The 19,734-nt window shown below is 40.7% G+C and overlaps 1 protein-coding gene across 5 annotated transcripts in view; it reads left to right on the top strand.

Annotated features, from left to right (window-relative positions):
• Positions 1 to 16,186, top strand: part of LOC141917636 (growth hormone receptor-like) — a 176,086-nt gene extending 159,900 nt beyond the window's left edge. For 2 of the 5 annotated variants that reach the window (XR_012621381.1, XR_012621383.1), the window contains 6 exons: positions 5,193 to 5,364; positions 7,281 to 7,371; positions 10,932 to 11,001; positions 11,251 to 14,440; positions 15,341 to 15,396; positions 16,107 to 16,186. Coding sequence is in view for 2 of the 5 variants with exons in the window: in XM_074810986.1 (XP_074667087.1) it covers positions 5,193 to 5,364; positions 7,281 to 7,371; positions 10,932 to 11,001; positions 11,251 to 12,204 (1,287 nt within the window). In the remaining 3 variants the exon portion in view is untranslated. Of the gene's footprint in view, positions 1 to 5,192; positions 5,365 to 7,280; positions 7,372 to 9,380; positions 9,453 to 10,931; positions 11,002 to 11,250; positions 14,523 to 15,340; positions 15,397 to 16,106 lie in introns of those variants that run through there. The other 3 variants (XR_012621382.1, XM_074810986.1, XM_074810987.1) reach the window with 3 other exon arrangements.
• Positions 16,187 to 19,734: the final 3,548 nt, after the last annotated feature.

Genomic DNA, 19,734 nt, shown 5'->3' with positions numbered 1-19,734 from the left:
CAGTTTCAGGGACTCATTGTTGGGGAGGGCAGGCCTGGCTGTAATGTACTCATATCCTCCATGGCATCATGAATGTGTCGGAGATCATGTAAAAGTCACCATTTACCACTTTTGTTTCAAATAATTAACACCAGTGAGTTCTAAGGACTGGTGGTAGGTACGAGATGTCCTGCACTTAATTGTTCCTGAATTAAATCATTAAGGTGGCACAACTGTTCCATTGGTGAGGGCCACTGACCCACCCACACAGGTGATTCTGTTTTCCAGGTTAGTCTCAGGGTGGGTTTAGGGGTGGGCTGTGCTGCAGTGGCAATTAAGACAAATTTGATCCAATTTGAGTTCCCCATTGAGCCATACAGTCACGACCCCATGATGTAGCAGGGGTTTCCAATATAAATGGATGAATATTTGCTACCCAGTTTACTGGGCTCCTTACATGAATGAGATCTTTGCTTTGAAATGTTACAGCATGACCACCAACCCTGAAAAGCACTCGAGTTACTGAAGCTCACAGATATTACAGTCACATCCGCACCAGTATGTAAAATGCCTGTCAGTTCAACAGATTCTTCGGCTTTAGTGAGGTTACTTTTTATCAGAGGTCGACTTTGTCTCCCTGTCTGAGCTCAAAATGTTTGAGGGGTACGTGCTGGTCCAAATCCTGAGTCACCCCAGCTGTAGTAAAATAAAGAAGCTGAGTAAGTCTGACCTCTGGTGAAACGAACAACCCCTGTAAGGTTGTAGATGATTTTTATGACAATACCCTTCTTAGATAGATGGTACAAGGGTGCACTACCCACAGAGTATGCACCTAACTTCAAGACAACAATTAATACAGAATTACTGCCTCCTGCTAGAGGAGATATTTCACCTGTGACACTTCAAACACTCAGCCCAAACAAACAGGCAACACCAGTGACCCAGCAGGCGGGCACTAAGGTGCTCTGTCAGAGAACTCCACACTCCGCAGCTGCCGCTGGGCTGCGTCTCATGCACGCAAAACAATCACACAAGGAGGTCTCTTACACTTATTACTCACACAACATAAAATGATAAACGCTGCAAACATCAAAACACTGTTAAGAATATATAAAGCCATTGCTTATTGATTATGTGGTCTTGGCAGACAAGGGACGTCGCATTCCAGCATCAGCATCTTCTGTAAAAACTGCCGCTTCTGGCGTTGGAGGGGGGGGCTTGGGAAGGCCCAGGGCCGCCGCCGTCAACTCTGCGCTTGCAGGCCAATCACCCTCTTGATCACGCGCTGTTCTCACGGTAGCATCTTCTCGCAGTTCAGTACTTTTCCACAGTTTAGTGTTGCAGCTGTCTGTTGTTTTTCCCTGCCACCTTGGCATAGCTCAACAGCCTCTTATCTTTCTTCCAAGGCCTGTTTTTCATCAAAGCCTAGCACTTTCTCACAGGCTGTGCAAGGTTGACAGGCCAATGCCTCCCACATCTCCGCCCCCCAACGCTGCATGTCTGCCTTCCATTTTTCTGCTAGTTCTCCCCTACGCACCTCGGTTTCCCCCTCCCCATCGTCGGAGCTCGCTGAGTGCTCCTCCAGGGTAGCTTTCATCATCGCATTTGCCTGCCCCCAAGCCATTAAATGCTCCGGCTTTCCTAATTTCGCCTGCTCTGCTAACTCTGCCTCTATTTGCGGCCAGAGCTCTGGCTTCATACAGTCTATCGGCTCTGCTAAAACGCCGAGCCTTATCAATCTTTGTAGCATTGCTTTTAATGTTCTCAACTTCATAGAAGTCTGTTTCAGTACCTTAACTGTGACATCTATGGCGCGCCATGGAGTCTCCCGTCCTGCGTAGAGCTCCTCACCTCCTGCTGTGCACCGCTGACTGCCACAGCTTATCTCTTCCCGGAATCATGTCGTAAATCACATCGGGGTCACCATTTGTTGCTGTTAGCTCTGCCTCTTTGAACCTGCCTCTCCACGTGTCAGTGGCGCTCAGGTCGCAGAGACTAATACTGCAACACCACAATTAGCCTGCCTCATTAAACCTGCCAATCCACATGTCAGTGGCGCTCAGATCGCAGACTAATGCTGCAGGAGGTTAAGACCTTCACGGGGACATCAGTACAAACACCAATATGATGGATACAAAATGTCCGTTTATTAAACTGTGTATCTCACCTATATACGTTCACCAAGCACCTCCTTCGTGGGTGTGCCCTTAACATTACAAGCCTATCCATCACCTTACCTCGTAACAAGGGAGGGCTACAGCTATTCCTTCCGTACATCACGAGATCTTCCGAACGCCACTCCCTACAAGTAAAGTGTTATAACAATAAGTCATAGTGATAAGAGGTTCAAAATTATTTTCTGAGAAACTTCCTAAAAACAATAAAATCCCCACCCTCAGATATTGGCTGTTTATGAGATAGAGCCAAATTTAATCTGTCTCACAGTTTGAAAAACTTTCATCATTGTTAGTAGCTCCTTGCTGTGTATTTTTTTAAATTCTACTCTTATCTTGAAGTGTTGCCCATTACATTCACTAGATTAAAATTTTGTCCACTCTTATGTCTATCCAAGTTTACTAGTCATGATTAGCAATAGCTATACAGACCTTGTGAGGCTGCTGTGTTTTTTCAAATAAGGTGTGAAAATACACACCATCTGAGCAGTAGTGAAGAATGATGACTTAGTAGTGAAGTGTGTAACTATGAAGTGCCTAAAAATGTATGCATGATAGGGTATCTTGAAAGTCTAATTTTCCTTTATTTATCGTATTTTAAATTGGGCTGATCTTTTGACTTATTAAAAAAAAACAACAAACCAACAAGCCCTGATATGGGATGAAATTGGTGATCACAGCTCAGTCCTCAGTGAAGAGGGCTGGACCAGGGAGAACTCTGCTGGCTCTTGTTATCTTGTTGAATTTCTGATGGAAAAGGTCCATTTCACACTTCAGTGAAGTGTGCTTAGGGCAAGGAAGCATAGAGTACTAACTCCAGGGCCGAACACCATCGTTGTGTCCATACAGCACCGTGGCTGACATACAGGGTTTACTAGTTTGGAAGCGAAACTCATCTCCATACACTGCATTAGATATACAGCCTAATATCTCCATGTGGTATACTGTGTTGTATGGGTGCCCAACCCTGTGCTATGCCTTCCCCAGGGTATCTCTGAACCTTTCCTTGGTACTGCCCATCTCATGATTTTCACTATTTTTCTGTTAAAGATGGTGAAAGCCATTGCCTTGGTTGCTGTGTCGCTTGTCGTGCTTGGGCCAGCTTCTGCCTCTGGTGCCCCTGTCCCAGAGAGCACTCTCAGCATCCTGGCAGCTCCAGCTGACTAGTGACAAACAGTTGCTTCACAGTCTGTTTTAACCCCCTCTTATAGGGCCAGACTCACACAGGCAGCACAGTCACACAGCTCAGCATGACAGCAGGTTTGTCACATGTTTCTTTAGTAAGGCAATCACAAGCATCACTTTGTACACTAACTGAACAGCCTGCAGTAAGTCCAGCAACCCAGCGGTCTGGTTCCAAGCTCCCCTTCACGTACTTTAAATGAGTTTTCTATATGCTGTCATGCATTTTTATTAGTTATCTTTTATCATGTCTCTCTCATATGGTTTTTAATTGATTTAATTCATATCACAAATGCTATTCATCTATTTAGTTCATGCTGTACCTTCCCCAGTCTATACATCTTGCTCCATCCAGGTGTCTTACATAAAGTTTTGTTAGTCCACTGATGGACTAGAGACATCCTGCCCATTAATCAATTATCTCCTCTTTAGCAACTCTTGTAATTTCAGGTGTGCAGCTAAAGTAATTCTACTTCATCTTTTTCAGGGCTCTATTTTGGCCTGCATACTGCCTTTTTCAAGTGCCACCATTATTTGGGGTACATAAAATTTTGTGTGGTCCAGTATCCCTCTCCTAAGAATTTACACTAATTATTTCAGAAAAAAAAATAGTTAAATTATATACTGTAAAACTTTAGTGTACCATTTCTTTGTGGCTTCATAGCACAAAATAAGTAAACTGAACTAGTATAGATTGTATGCCCTTCCCAACACTTTCCAACTGGATTATCTTCACATGTTAAAACACTCTGATGTAGAGCTATGGTTCTCCAGGATCTTGTGCTTAACCACTAGCAGAGAAAAGCAATCTGTCTGGAATCACTGCCACCTCCGAAATCTGACTGGTTAGTTCTCAGAACACTTGAGTCTGGAGCCACCAGGGATCATGAGAACTCCACAGATCATAGCTACCAACAGAATGTTTTCAAGTTTAGATTATGCAGCTACAGTGATTATAGGATTGTATTGTTCAAGCTTCTTTCAAATCCCCAATGAATGTTGTTTTCCAGGTGTTTTAATTCTTAGCCCATGATGAGTTTTGCCAGTATCATACTTGATTCTGAAGTAAAAGTACAATATAACATCTGCTACATGCATTTCTATTTTGTGCATTTTCCTTATTTTTATATACTTGTGTTGGGCTGTGGGAGCTAAAATATAATAGAAAAATACATATTCTTAGAGGAGCAATAGAAGAGAGAGATTTCACATATTAAGACCTCCAATGTGACTTCCTACATAGTTTGATATACAGCAGTATCTACATATGTTGCAGTTAATACTTAATATAGAAGTCTCAAGACCGACAATCTGATGCCAGCTCTCCCAGAGTCACCATTATCACATTTTATATATGGTTGAAGATTTTGGGAGCTATGCAGTCTTCCCCAAATAAATACATTTGTAAGATACAATACAGGTTAGAAGGCCTTTAAATAATTTTTCTTCTTGAAATTAATTCTGTAATGGATATTGCACTAGTTTTAAGACTTCCATGTTATTTCAACAAGGTTTTTGGCACTGTGAAGTCAGTAATGTGTTAGAACAGTAAAAAGGATTTACAACTTCATAATATCAATGGGAGATATTCATACCACCTACTTATGGCATGTAATTGGGAGCAGCTGCCTTTCTTCACTGACTGCATTTACAGAGAGCTTGGATTTTCTGCTTTTAGTCCCCTGAATCACAGCAAAGCCTGATGGCTGGTAAGTTGAAAGTAAATGGTGTGAATTTTCTCTGAACTCTTTTCATGGTATCCTTATAGTTCCAAGTAGTAAAATGTTTATTTCTGAAATCAAGAATCAGTGTATAATTGTCAGTACAACTTAAATGACAGTCCTTCTGTCTTTACAGTTAGAACCTAGGCTCTCAACAATGATTCCACTGTACTCGCTGAAGATGGGAAGAGATTATGAGATACGAGTCCGATCAAGACAACATACCTCTGAAAAATTTGGGGAGTTTAGTGAAATCCTTTATGTATCTTTTCATCAAACAGATGTTGAATTTGTTCGTTGTGCTGAAGGTAAAAACACTTTGCTGCACTTATTTATAACCATTGCATATAATCATTTGGTGAGATTGAGAGTGTACAAATTCCATATACAAGTTCAGACATAAACTCAGTAAGACTTTTCCAGTTCATAAGAGAGCAAAAATACAGATAGCTTTAAGAATCAGAAGTAATAACTGCTGTTGCACATCCTATAGAGCCTATACAGTTAAATCTCATGTTTCATTGTGTAAACTGAGCGCTCCAGTAGTGAAGAGAATTGTCACTTCCATTAAAGTGTTATACTGCTGGCTAAGTTTGTTACCAGAATGATGTGCTTTACTGATCTGCCCAATACTATTAAGGACAGAGTTTTTCTGATTCTTGCTTCTGTTTTGTACTTGTTTTTTTAACGTACTATTAAAGACAGAAGAAGAAATAGCCATTGAGCACCACATTTTTTTCTATTAAAAGAATGAGACAGTGCCTTTTCCTAAAGCATTCTCATGATACAGGGAAATGATCACCTGCTTTGCAACTTATTTAGTTATAGCAACTTATAATGATTTCTGAATATTGCTTAATAATCCTGCTTGCCCTGACTGTTCTGTGGAAGCTTACCAAGGGCTGCTGCTACTGTGTTCATCAAAACAAAGCAGTTTTCTGTGGAAACCTACCAAGAACTACAGCGTTCAGCAAAAATAAGAGACATGTCCTTGGAAAGCAGATGTGTTCTAGCAAGTTTAGTCTTTATAGTGGATAGATAGCCATATATGGGCGGTAGAAATTGATATACTGGTGCTTTTAGATAAGATAGAGGTGGTAAACCAGCTGGAACCACTCTTGTTATTCAAGAAATTGGCCAAGAGAATCTGCGCATGCTCCAGGGAAAAGTACAAGGTGAGGAGGACTGTGAGCCTTCCTCCCAAAGCCCCCCGAAGATGCCCCCCAGGAGGCAATGCGCAGGTGCAAAGAGAACATAAACTGCTGACACCAGCCTCTAGAACTAACCCAGCCTTACTCATGCATATGTATGTCTGTTATGTAATCCAATGAATATGTATAGCCACACTCAATAAGTTTTTGGTAAAGTGTGCTGTGGGTGTGCAAGCTTTGTGGAGAAATCCCCTTGCACCCCGGCGCCGGAGTAAACATACCTGCTGTATAATTCTGAGTTGTAGAGAAGTTTGTATAGAAAACTTAAAATTGGGAACAAATGATAAGAATCTAAGGCTATAGCCAGAATATATTTCTCTGTAATTTGTATTCTACAGTGTCAGCTTAAGTATGATGGAATTGGCAGTATTTAAAAGATAAAACGTTTCATTTATCTTGTTATTCAATCCTACCAAATCACATTTCTCAATGACCTAAATTCTCTTTGTAGCCACCTGCAAAATAAATAAAAGGAAGAAATATTTTTTCTTTTTTTCTTTGCAATTGGTAATTCACAACATAATGTTCAGCCTCTAGAAAGAGTAGTATGCTTTTTGACACCACCATATTTTAGTTTCTGTGAGAGAAGACTAGTTTGTCTATGATTTAGCATGCTATTAATAATGTTCTCTCAGCTTGGGCAAACAAGCAGCAACATGGTTTGTGGCATTATATGCCGTCAGGACTAGTGGTAGCATGTTTCAAGCAGGCAGAACATTCCTTGTGGCTTGTTTTGTTACATATATTGTCTGTACTAAGATCTTTATATTAAAAAACTCAGTCTGTCTTTGCAAGGAGTCTCAGTGGACTCACAAATGCAATATGGAAACTGTTGAGACCAAAAGGGTATTTTTATTTCTGCTTAACACAGAACTTCCACATTTAAGTAACCAAAAATTTTCCTATCAGTTTTTATGAGTTTGGAATCCTCAGGCAGTAGAAGAGAAGGTTGAAATTAAAGATGCAACAGAGATGCAGATTCCTGCTAACATCTTTTTGTTCTGTTGTTTCAGAAATTGAGTTTCCGTGGTTCTTAGTTGTTATCTTCGGAGCATGTGGGCTGGCTGTAACAGTGATCTTAATCCTGTTGTCCAAACAACCAAGGTAGAGAGTTTTTGACAGATTTTATGTACTTGTAGCTTGAAAAAATAGAGTACTTCAATTTTTTTTTTCAAATCTGGGGGACTAGAAACTATTTTGAGGATTGTTGTTCATCCTCTTAAGATACATGGATGCTGGCATATATATGTACTAGGCATTCAGCAGTGAGAATCTGATTATGTTGACAGCTCCTGTTCCTTTTAGACTGCAGAACATTTTATACTACAGTATTACTTAGCTAATTTATTTAGGCTTTGAAGGGGATTGGTTTTTTAGTCCATTCAAATTTTGTAAATACTATTTTTACCCACTTACTGTTCAAAAGTTTCACACAAACATATGCCTGTATATTTGGTTTTGTTCTTAGACTATTCCACTAATCTCTGACTATTTCTTCATCTAGCCAAGGGAAAAAGCTTGAGTCATAGGGCAGTATTTGGTCTCTGTGGATAAACTGAAGCTCCTATAAGTAACAGGAATAAAATAAAACAAAGCTCAGGATTGTGTAATTTATAAAAATGACACATATATAAAAATGACAAGATGGTCTCAAAGTGAATTCATCCACTAAAATGTGTGTTCAGGGATGGGTTTTGGCAGAATAATTCAGCTTAGATGTCATACCAGTACTGTCCTAGACTATGGAGCAACACCACAGTCAAGCCCCAGTGCACACATGCATGTTGTCAGTGGTCTTGTATATACACTTTGAAAATGAACACTGAGGTGTTTCGCACATACCAGCATAAGGGCAAGTCACTGAAATGAAAACAAGATAGTACAATTGGAGCAGCTCTCAAAAAATAATTTAGGCAAGCAGCACTATGCTTTAGCAGTGCTTAATTTAAGGAACTCACTCCCTGCAATAACATCCCGGTCCCAGAGTTAAGAGCAAGGCTCCTGATACAGGGCATGACAAAAGCTTGACATGTCAGAATGGGGCAAGAACAACTCACATGTGGGACCAGGGGCTCACTAAGATCAGCACAGTGGGCAAGGGGTGGCTTGGTCGCAGAAGATCCTGAGGGCTGAAGCATGTCTCTGATCACACAGCTCATTAATATCTTCCATGCTAATCATGATTGCTGTAGGAGGCTTTTTTCCACTGAGGACCCTTCATCTAGAATGTTTTTCTGGACATATGGGCCTGCACCCTTTCCTTCAAACTGGTGCACATGGTGGTGGGAGTGGCAATGTCTTCTGCAGAAGAGCAGGCTACATAGGTTTCCAGTAATGCAAAATATCCAGGCTCAGTTTCCTCCTGTATCTGAAGAGATATCAATTCATAGTTTCCTCAACTCTAATCTCACAAGATCTGAACCAGGCTCCCTAGGACAGATGCCATAGGGTTAGGCCATACTCTTTTAGAGTTGAGAGATGTAGGTTTGAATTATGCAAGGCTAAGAAAGGAGCAGAGTGTAGTTCTCCCTCCTGAATGATTTCTCCAGGCAGTGAGTGGTAAAATCCTTTGTCTGTTTTGTTAGAAGCAGTGCCCAATCCTGTCAGTGGATTCAACTGTAAGCTCAAATCTTAAACTAGTACTCTGAGAGCCCAGCCAATGCACAGCTAACACAGCCCCTCCAGGGATTAGGTGGAAAATTATTTGATTTCTGGCTCTCATTGAAGCTTGCTGGGCAGAACTTTGAGGGTCTGCCAAAAACAGCTGGGAAATTTAGGCCTGCCATAGTTAAGCAGAAGGTGCCTAAATTTCTCTCTAGCACTTCTTAAGACCCCTCTAATCTGTCCTGGACCTCACCAAGGTCACTAACAATGCAACAAATCTAATATTTGGATTTGGATCTACCCTTCCCACAGCTTCCTTTCTAAAATAGGCAAGTAAGCCAGTATAAAGAGAATGCTGAATTTTCCTTTTGGGAAGTACAGTTTCTCTGTTTGCAAAAGAAAGAGAGAGGTAAAATGGAGGAGATAGGCATGACACACTATTGTTGGATTATTATTAATGGAAAAATCATCTTTCTATTTGGGTTTTCTTTTTTGTTGTTTGGTTGTAGGTTTTTCTCTCAAAGAAATAGAAATTCACTTTATGAAGAATTAGAATAATATCTTTCCACAGTATGTACATGTTTTGCTGATCAGGGATATCAATTAAACTCAGACACCAGAGTGAAAAGCACAGGCGTATTTTACTAGAAATAACTAAATAATATAACAGAATAATACAGAAAACATACAGTAAGAAAAGGCAGAATAGTGCACTTAAAGCAACAAACAGGAAAATACAGGGTAACGCATCAAATCATTACTACCTGAGAGAGAGAAGAGTGATTAAGAAAGATCCATCACCACTTGCATACGTTACCATCATCCAGACCTGCAGGCGCTGGGCAGCCCCGGTTACAGCGAGGATTTGGAGAGCCTGTCCCGGCAAGTGGGAAATCCTACGCGGTGCATCCACCCGTAGGTGAGGCTTCCAAAGTCATTGCAAACGGGCCCAGCCTTATATACCAGAGATCGACAAGCCAGAATAGCTGGCACCTTTGTTTTGAGTGGAAACATGTGGTTTCACTCTCCAATTAGATTCCCCCAGAGCCTGGCCAGGGTTCAAGGAGGAAGCCAAGGGAGTTTCCCTGCTTATCTAATTTTGACCATGTTCTTTTCAGAACAAGGCCACACATCTGGTCCCAAGGCCAGACAGCTGGCTCCATGGCCTTGTTAACTTGCCCCTACACAAAGAAGGATAAAAATATATATTTAGGATAGAGATGTTTTCATTACATTCATCATCAGTAATGAGTATATGATATCTAAGCTACATCTTTCATTAATGAGCATACATATTTCACTAATGACTACATACTAAGTTAGCAGCTTTGGCTCGGGGCCTGTTGTTCAGGCTTCAATACTTCAACACTTTAGCACTTTTTACATCAGAATAGGTGGGTTGTTATAACTTAGTACAATACCTACTAGCACAATGGTTATCAGTTATAAAATATACAGGATTCATCTATAGGTCAACTCTGGCTTGGGCCTGTTGTCCAAGCCTTAGTACTTCACCCTGTTGTTATTATATATTACTTGTTACGTTAATAATTCAGAAAACAGAAGTGTCATAGAGATGGCAAAATACTAGCCTAAATTTTTGAAGTTGTGTTTCTGTTTTATTTATTAGTTCTGAAGTAATTCACTCTTTTCACCAACTCCTTTTTTTCTGTTCCCCTATTTAAATTTATTGGGCTTATGCAAGACTACTTTGTCCCCGAAAAAAAAAATTGTATCAGGTTCCTTTGAAAATTATATAAAAAGGGAAACTATTGACAGTGCTCTAGGAATTTACTCTCTTTCTATAGAGCATTAAATTATCAAAGACCAAAATGGATTCCCACATAAATGCATGTGATTTCAACTAGAAAAGCTGCAGAAAACTTGATTTTTATTTGGAATGAAAGAAAACAATCATTCTTTTCCTTAGCACTATTTGAAATTGAATCTTCAAACATTTCAGTTTTGAAGTAAATAAGTATAAATGCAATGTAAAGCTCTCTTCTAAATTCCTCATAAAGGACCAATGTCAATTAAAAGCTATCATTTATTTTTTCCAGGTTAAAAATGCTGATTTTTCCTCCTGTTCCAGTTCCAAAGATTAAAGGGATTGACCCAGATCTCTTGAAGGTAATATTGTGCTCTACAATCTAGAGGGAATCATTGTAGTAGTAGCAGGTGACAATTGTTGTTCCAAGCAGAACAATTTTGTAGGAAAAAATTATGACTGCCACAGAATTAGTTTTCATAAAATAAAAAAAACCCACCACTTTGCAATTATTACATCAGCTACAATTACCTTTCCTTAAATTAACAACATAAAAAGCACAAGCATTTTTATTCTTTCCTTTATAACATTATTTTTTTCTTGCTTTATAGAAAGGAAAGCTAGATGAAGTGAACTCCATCTTAGCCAGCCATGACAGCTACAAGACACATCTATACAATGACGACTTGTGGGTTGAGTTTATTGAGTTGGACATAGAAGACCCCGAAGAAAAGAACAGAGTATCGGATACTGACAGGCTCATGAGTGAAGATCATATGAAATCACAGAGTTTCTTGGGAGCAAAGGATGATGATTCTGGACGGGCCAGTTGTTGTGAACCAAATATTCCAGAGGCAGACTTCAGTGCAAGCGACACATGTGATGCCATCTCTGATATTGATCAGTTCAAAAAGGTAACTGAAAAAGACGATCTCTTATGCCTTGATAGGAAAGATAATGATGAGTCACTTCCAAGCCTTGCCGACACAGACACCCAAAAGCTGCATACTCAGTCCAAAAATAGCCAGCCATGGTCACCTTTTGCAGACAGCATTGACCCAGCTAGACCATCGATCCATACCCAGCTAAGTAACCAGAATTCATTGACAAATACTGACTTTTACATGCAAGTGAGTGATATTACTCCAGCAGGCAGTGTTGTATTTTCACCAGGGCAGAAATCCAAGGTGGGGAGAGCACAGTGTGAAGACTGCACAGAACAAAACTTCACCATGGACAATGCCTACTTCTGCAAGGCAGATGTGAAAAAATGTATTGCTGTGACTTCCCATGAAGAGGATGAGCCGCATGTTCAGGAGCAAAGCTGTAATGAGGACACTTACTTCACCACAGAGAGCTTTACCACTACCGGTGTCAATCTTGGAGCTTCAACAGCAGAAACCCCAAATTCAGAGATGCCTGTCCCAGACTATACATTTATTCATATCGTTCACTCTCCACAAGGCCTTATGCTTAATGCAACTGCACTGCCTGTGCCAGACAAAGAATTCAACATGTCTTGTGGCTATGTGAGCACAGACCAGCTGAACAAAATCATGCCGTAGCTCTTCTTTGACTAGGTGTGTGCAGTATTTCACAGCAGAGTGTCAGATCAGGCTTGTATGCTGAAACCAAAATGAAGTCTAAAAGTTTCTCATGGTTCTTATAATTTTATCTGAAATGTTGTAACATAAAATATTCATCAAAATATTTGTATTGTGTTCTGTAAATATTATCTATTAATTTGTTTTGAGACTGTTTTACTAGCAGTGACTGTCTTGTTCTTGTGGGTGTTGATTTTTGTGATACTAAACATTGAAATGGCTATGTTTAATGTACAGTACATCATGCTTTTTGATAAAGCTAAAAATCAGGTGGTTTAAAGTCTAAGAATTTAGTAAAAACTGTGTTGTTGGCAGAGATCTTTATATTAATAACTGGGAACTGAATATATAGGTGAAAAACAAAAGTAGTTTGAATAACACATCTATTTTGATTTATATAAATTAATAAAATATATTTTAATATTTTATTCATAAAAACATAAATGTTTTCTATTACACTACACACTGTAGGTTAATTATGATGACCCATCTAAGAAATGTAATTGCTGCAGTCTTAAAAAGGAGTTTTCTGTTTTATAAAAATTTTGTTTGCAACAAAAAGAAAAAATAGATTTTTACAGAGCCATTTTATACCTCCAAAGAAACCTGTAGAGAGATTTTCAAATAGTGTAGAAATTTATGGTAACTGATTCTATTACTTTCTTATGGTACCTAATATAGAAATATACATTAAATTTAAAGTTTTGTAGAAAACTTTAAAATATAAAAAACATTTGGGCAAATGATTCTGTTTTTCATCAGATTCTGGTTAATGTTAATAATATACTATTTTATAAGTAAGATTTTGTTGACCACAGTATTAATCAGTGTGTAACTACACTTTCATTTAAAATTTTTGAAAACACGTGAATAAGCTCTGGTGACTTAACAGCATTATCTTTTCACATTGACCAACTTCTGAAGCCCCCCTACAGCCAAAGGTATCACTACAGTTATTAGTTTGTACCACATAAAGTCTTGATTAAAAAAATAAAATAAGGACTTCAGGATTTGGCCAGGAGTTAATTTTTAAAGCTATAACAGGACTAAAAGACTTAAGTAGAATAAGGGAATTGAATGCAATATTGTTCAAGAGTGTTTATCATTTTTGCAACCTAACAGCATCTCCTCTGCCCACATCAGACAGACTTTCAGAAGGAGAGAAAAATGAAACTTGGTGGGAAAGCTCTCTTGACGGAGCTTTACAATGAACTGTTATTGCTTCAGAAGTTACTTTCCTAGGCCATAGTTCCATCATAGCAGGGTTCTTCTTAGAAAGCACATAGGGACGTTCATTTCCTTTCTCTGACCTGAACAGAAGTGTATGAAGTGTGGCAAATGCAGATCTTGCTCATGATGTCTCCCACTGAACTCATTGATTCTGTCTTTGTGACCAAGGGCTACAGGATGGGGCCTATTGAGTGGGATTTTTAAGTTTAGCACGTACTTTATGGTAAATGTGTATTAGATATTCTGCTAATTTGCTGCTATATTTTTCTAACAGCTACATTATTTAGTTTCATTAAAAATTTCATAGATGAGAGACACTAATGCAAGTAATGCCTATGTGTGCATTTGGAAGAAATTTCTTATGCTGTTTTTATTGCCAAAAATAGTTAAATACCTCAATCAAAATCAGAATGTCATTTTGGTACTTTACTGGTCACACAAGCCATTATATGCCAGTCCAAAGATGTGTCTTCTGGTTTCTATTTAACTTTCCTTATGTCAGTAGTTTTCTTGTTTTTCTCAAAGTTCAATAAATGTATTGTCTTTGATCTGTCCTGACACAATGTGTTTTATTGCAGATTGTCCTGGTTTCAGCTGGGATAGAGTTAATTTTTCTTCTTAGTAGCTAGACTAGTGCTGTGTTTTGGATTCAGTATGGGATTTGGTATGAGAAGAATGCTGATAACACACTGATGTTTTCAGTTGTTGCTAAGAGATCAAGGACTCTCCAACTCCCCATGTCCTGCCCATGCACAGGTGTACAAGAAGCTGGGAGGGAGCAGAGCCAGAGCACCGGACCCAAATTGGCCAATGGAATATTCCATATCATGTAACGTCATGCTCAGTATATAAAGGAGGGGCATCTGGTAAGGAGGGGGTTCTCTCTCGCTTCTGGGATTATGGTTTCGGGATCTTGGCTTTTCTGGGATCACTAGCTGGGAACGAGCAGGGTATCAGTCAGCAGGTGGTGAGCAATTGCATTGTGTATTTCCTGTTTGTACTATTATTGTTACAGTTTTATTTCAATTATTAAATTATTTTTATCTCAACCTATGAGTCTCTCTTTACCCTCCAATTCTCTCCCCCATCCCCTGGGTGGGGGAGGGTGAGCAAGTGGCTGTGTGGTGTTTGGCTGCTGGCCAGGTTTAAACCACACCACAGATAATTAATTTTTTATTGAAAATAGAGACTTTAACAGGAGAAATCAAGTATTTCTCATTGAATAAAGTAGAATCCAGCTTTCCTTAGAATAGAAGCAATGCCTACTGGGATCAGTGTTTTCACTGATTGATATGTTTATAGTTAACAATAGAAGCACAGACTTAAATTTATAGATGTAGATAGGACATGCTGTACCCAGAACTGGCCAAGACACGTATTACTAATTTAGCAGACCAGTTTGCCTTTGGCTGGAACAGCCTGTGGTTGCAAATAAATAAGCTGCACTAGTTCAAGATTTACACCTACAGTTTAATCCACAAATCAGATATTCTGACCAACCTTGATAGTTGCTTGTTGTGATAGTTAAAACCTAGAAGTATATGAACTCTGAAATGTCAGATAATCTGTCTCTATGAAAAATGCTGTATCTTGAACGTCTCCCAGTGTGTAACTTAGTGTAATTGCCTCTCTTCTCTCTCTAGAGAGAGGGGTAGAGAGGGAGCTGTTGGAGTTATCCAAGTAGACAAGGGTAAACACTTTCCTCCCAAGGGAATCAGTGTGTGATTCAGTTCCTCTACACAAAAGTCCAGTACCATTTAAGGTATGTAATCAGGCTTCCAGGTGCTGGTCCAGAATAGCACAGGTTTTGTGTAGATTCTGTCTTATCTAAAAGCCTGAATGATAGTAGATATCCATGTTTTGGCAGTTGAATTGATCCCCATTGGAAGAAAACAGCTCCGGGAACGTAAATGTCTGTTTCAGGTAAGTCTAAGTTACCATTTGTAAGGAACTGAAGGAATTAATGCCTCAAACATTAATCAACACAGAAAACCTCAAGGACAAGCTGTGGCCTTTGTGATTAGTCTAAGGAATGAATTATCAGCCTAGGGAAGCACAGGGTGTATGGAAGGGTGCATGTCTCTGCTCCCTTCAGTTGCATAGCCAAATTCCCTAGATAAGCCTTGAAGGGAGGAGACATAGACTGAGTAAAACCATATGTTCAGGTTAAGGCCTACACCTTAATTTACGACTATAGCCTTGAAGAAGAGCTAAAAGATTGATAAGAGATAAACAACCAGCACCAGATGGAGCTAGAGGCTAGATAATTGCCCAAGAAACAAAAACTGAGGAAAAGGTAAAGGTGGTAGGGGGAGATAGTGACCACCAACTCAATTGGACAAAAGGGTTAATGTACCCCATTCCCCCCCAATGCATGTGCAGAACCCATGCTCCACCTTTTCCCCATCTCTCATGGAAATGAGTTCATGGAATACCTGCCTCTCTTTGTCTAGTATGCTAATCAGCTGATAAGATGAACTTAAAAGGCAACAGAAAACTTTGCTGTGCGTGCACCCACCACCCAAGATTACCAGACCTGAGACAGTGCTGAATCCAGGGGTATGATCCGGATTTCTTTGACTCTCTTTCTCTCCTTTCTTTTTCTTTTCTTTCCTTTCTTTTCTTTCTTATAGATTTCTAAGACACCACATTGCTTATTATCCTTTTCCAAGTTTAAATGGTTTTCTACCGCAAGTAAAACATTTTAACCAGTTGTTTGGTGTTGTTTCACCTTAATTTAACCCGAGGGGATCGCAGAACCTTTACAACTCTCTGGGCTCCCAGTCTTGGTTGTAACACCATTATTGTTAATAGTCTGAAGAGCTACTTAGCTGACCAGATATAGGTGTCTGCTTTATGTGAGCTGCTAAGGGCTCTCCACTCTTCAGACTAGAATGGCAGCATGGATGTCTTGCTCATGTTCAGACACCAAAATATATTTGTTAATTAAGGTGTCTTAATGTTGAGCTGAATTTCACCTTAGCTGAACCCTTAGACAACCTAAGACAGAGAGGGGCATTGGTGTTCTCTTATGGTTTATGCCCTCCATAAAAACAACTTCGTCTGTAGAAGTCAGTGTAAATGAACTATCATAAGTAAATATGCTTGCTTATACCTCCTGCTTGAAGAATTAAGCTTCAGAAGGCTTATGCCTTTTATAAGGCTCTAAAAATACCTTGAGCTCCTGTGGGAGTCTGAGGATTCACAGCTGGACTTAAAAGTAAGAAATGGCAATGAAGACAGTGGTTCACCACTGCTTTGTGGGGAACTCCAGGTCCCACTACTCTCACCTGTGCCAGTTCCAGTGCTCTCTGCTAGTGCTCTTCCACAAGCTGATACATGTGATAGACAGTAAACTGTTTATTTATCAAATTCCGTCAAAGATACTGGAAGCTTGTGCTATGTTATTCCATAAACTATGTAAGCCTAAGCTTAATCTTAACTATTACATTGTGTAACGACTAACAGACTGTTGCAGTTAGCTCTGCCTCATTAAACCTGCCAATCCACATATCAGTGGCGCTCAGATCGCAGACTAATGCTGCAGGAGGTTAAGACCTTCACGGGGACATCAGTACAAACACCAATATGATGGATACAAAATGTCCGTTTATTAAACTGTGTATCTCACCTATATACGTTCACCAAGCACCTCCTTCGTGGGTGTGCCCTTAACATTACAAGCCTATCCATCACCTTACCTCGTAACAAGGGAGGGCTACAGCTATTCCTTCCGTACATCGCGAGATCTTCCGAACGCCACTCCCTACAACAGATTATAAGTGCTTATCTAAATTAAAATGTTGAAGCAAGGACTTCTACTGTGCAAAAGACTGAAAGGAGGGAAAAGGAGGGGGGTTGAGAAGGGCAAAGGGGAAGTGTCTGTACTCTGTGTTACCTTATAAGGTATAAACGAAAGCTTTGTGAGACTACTCTCAGGAAAGCAGGAGATAGGAGGAATTCGTGACACGAGGAAGACATGGAGCCTTCATCCCCACGACCACCGGGAGGCAGAAAACGACCTCCTAGCAACAAGGCGCGCAGACGCAGAGTACACCCCTCGACGAGACACAGATACCAGAAGACGGAGGATATAAAAGGAAAGACTTTTGGGAAGTGTGCGCGCGCCGTTGGCAGAGTTGAACTCCCTGGCCGCCCAGCGCTGTTTTGCTTGTTGCCGCTTGCTAAGTAAACAATTGAAATTTTGATTGGCTCTGACTCACATCAATTTGAGAAATCTACTTATAACAATACAACTTTCTAAACCCTGAGAAAATAATGGATACAAAATATCAGAAGTTACCTTCTGTTGATCAATGACTTAAACTGATTGAGCAAAGTCCTGGATGAGCACCAGGGAAGAAAGGCAGGCCCACATGGCCAAGAGCAAGGGAGGGAGGAGCTAGAGTGGTCTCACCAGGAATATCTTTTTGGCCAAAACAGCTCCCTCATGCAGCTCACTCACAGGAGGAATACACAGCTCAAGGTAGGTGTGTGTTTGCAGGGTGGTGGTAACTATCACCTAGGTCAGCTTAAAGGGACTGTGAAAAGCCAGCCTGAGCTCCTTCCTGCCTCCAACAGCAGTGCAGCTCAAGTAATCACATGCCTAATGACTGCAGCCTGTGTACAGTTCACATGTGGGTGTTTAGAAGAGAAACCCAAGTATCAGACTTGTGGTTGTCTCTGAACTTTACGTTTTATACTAGCAACCCACTGTTTTCCTACAGAGCACAGCAAACATTTCAATATATGATGCACTTGTCAGATACAGAAAAGCTTGTATTACACTGTTGCAAAGCAACCTGTTTATTTACTTTCACCTTTTCTTTGAAGTGTGGGGGGGAAATATATCTGTGCTCTACAGAAAGAGCCTCTGGACCAGTAATTTTTTAATTTTCTCTCTTACTCACATTGAGAAATAATACTACATATTGTCCCAATGCTGGACATACGAGTTAATGTCATGGTTTGAGCCCAGAGGGCAACTGAGCACCATGCAGCCACTCACTCACCCCTTCCCCCCAGTGCTGAGAAGGAGGGAAGCAAAAGACCCAGGAACTTGAGATAAGGACAGAGAGGGATGATCTCATCCATTAAGGCACAGGCAAAAGACAGACTCGTTAAGGGAAGAAAAAAAGAACATCAATTTAATACAGACACTAACAACAACACTTAACATACAGAGTAGGACTGTGAGAAGCATTACCACATCTTGAAAACACCTTCCCCCATCCCTCCCTTCTTTCTGGGCTCAGCTTTGCTCCTGATATTTCTACCTCCTCCCCCCAGCAGGACAGGGGGCAGGGAATGGGGGGTGTGGTCAGTCCTGCCACTTCTTCCACCTCGTTGGGGGGGGGAACTTCTGACATTCCTCCCCTGTTCCAGCGTGGTCCCCCGCTCACAGAAGAAACTCTCTCTGACATGAGTCACTCCCACAGGCATGTGGGTCACCCCCACATGTTGCAATCCTCCCAGCGCTGAACTACAACAGCAGGGCCTTCTTCCCATAGGGTCCTGGCCTCCTTCAGGCACAGTCACCTGAGTCAGTGTGGGGCTCCCCACAGGCCACAAATCCATATCTGCTCCACTGTAGACCTTCACGGGTGGCAGCCCTGCTGTCTCACCACAGGGTACAGGGGAGTCTCTGCTCTGGCATACCTCCCCCACTTCCTTCCACTGACCTCAGTGTTCACACAAATGTTCTCCTCACAACTCCTCTCAGGTTACCCTTCTTAAATACTTATTGCAGAGGTGCAGCTAATTGGCCCTGCCTTGGTGTAAAGGTGGGTCCAACTTGGAGCCAGGGGAGCTTTGAGAAGCTTCTCACAGGGGGCTGTTACTGATATGTTATTAATTTGAGTTGATGATTGTGGTGGTTTAGCCCCTGCCGGGGTCTGAGACCACGCGGCCGCTGCCCCTCCCCCACAAAGGGAGTGAAATACAAAGCCCCAAGACTGAAATAAGGAAAGGTTTAATACAACAGTGCAATAGCAACACAACCAACAACAACAATAACAATAACAGTAATAGTGATAGCAATGAACAGAGCAAAATAGCTACCAAGTACAGCAGTGAGAAGCACGATGTACAAAACCAGGAGTGCACCGCGCTCCCGCACCAGGAAAAATGTGACCTGCCAGGATGTGACGTCAGCATGGTATCTGAATAACCCGGCTAGAGCTCCCCCCCACTGCTGGGGAAACTTAACCCTGTCCTGGTTAAACCAGGACAATGATTTTTGGAGATTTTGATAAGGAATGA

The sequence above is a fragment of the Strix aluco genome, chromosome W (genome assembly GCF_031877795.1).
Source record: "Strix aluco isolate bStrAlu1 chromosome W, bStrAlu1.hap1, whole genome shotgun sequence".
NCBI lineage: Eukaryota > Metazoa > Chordata > Aves > Strigiformes > Strigidae > Strix > Strix aluco.
This window is presented reverse-complemented; position numbering and strand designations above follow the sequence as displayed.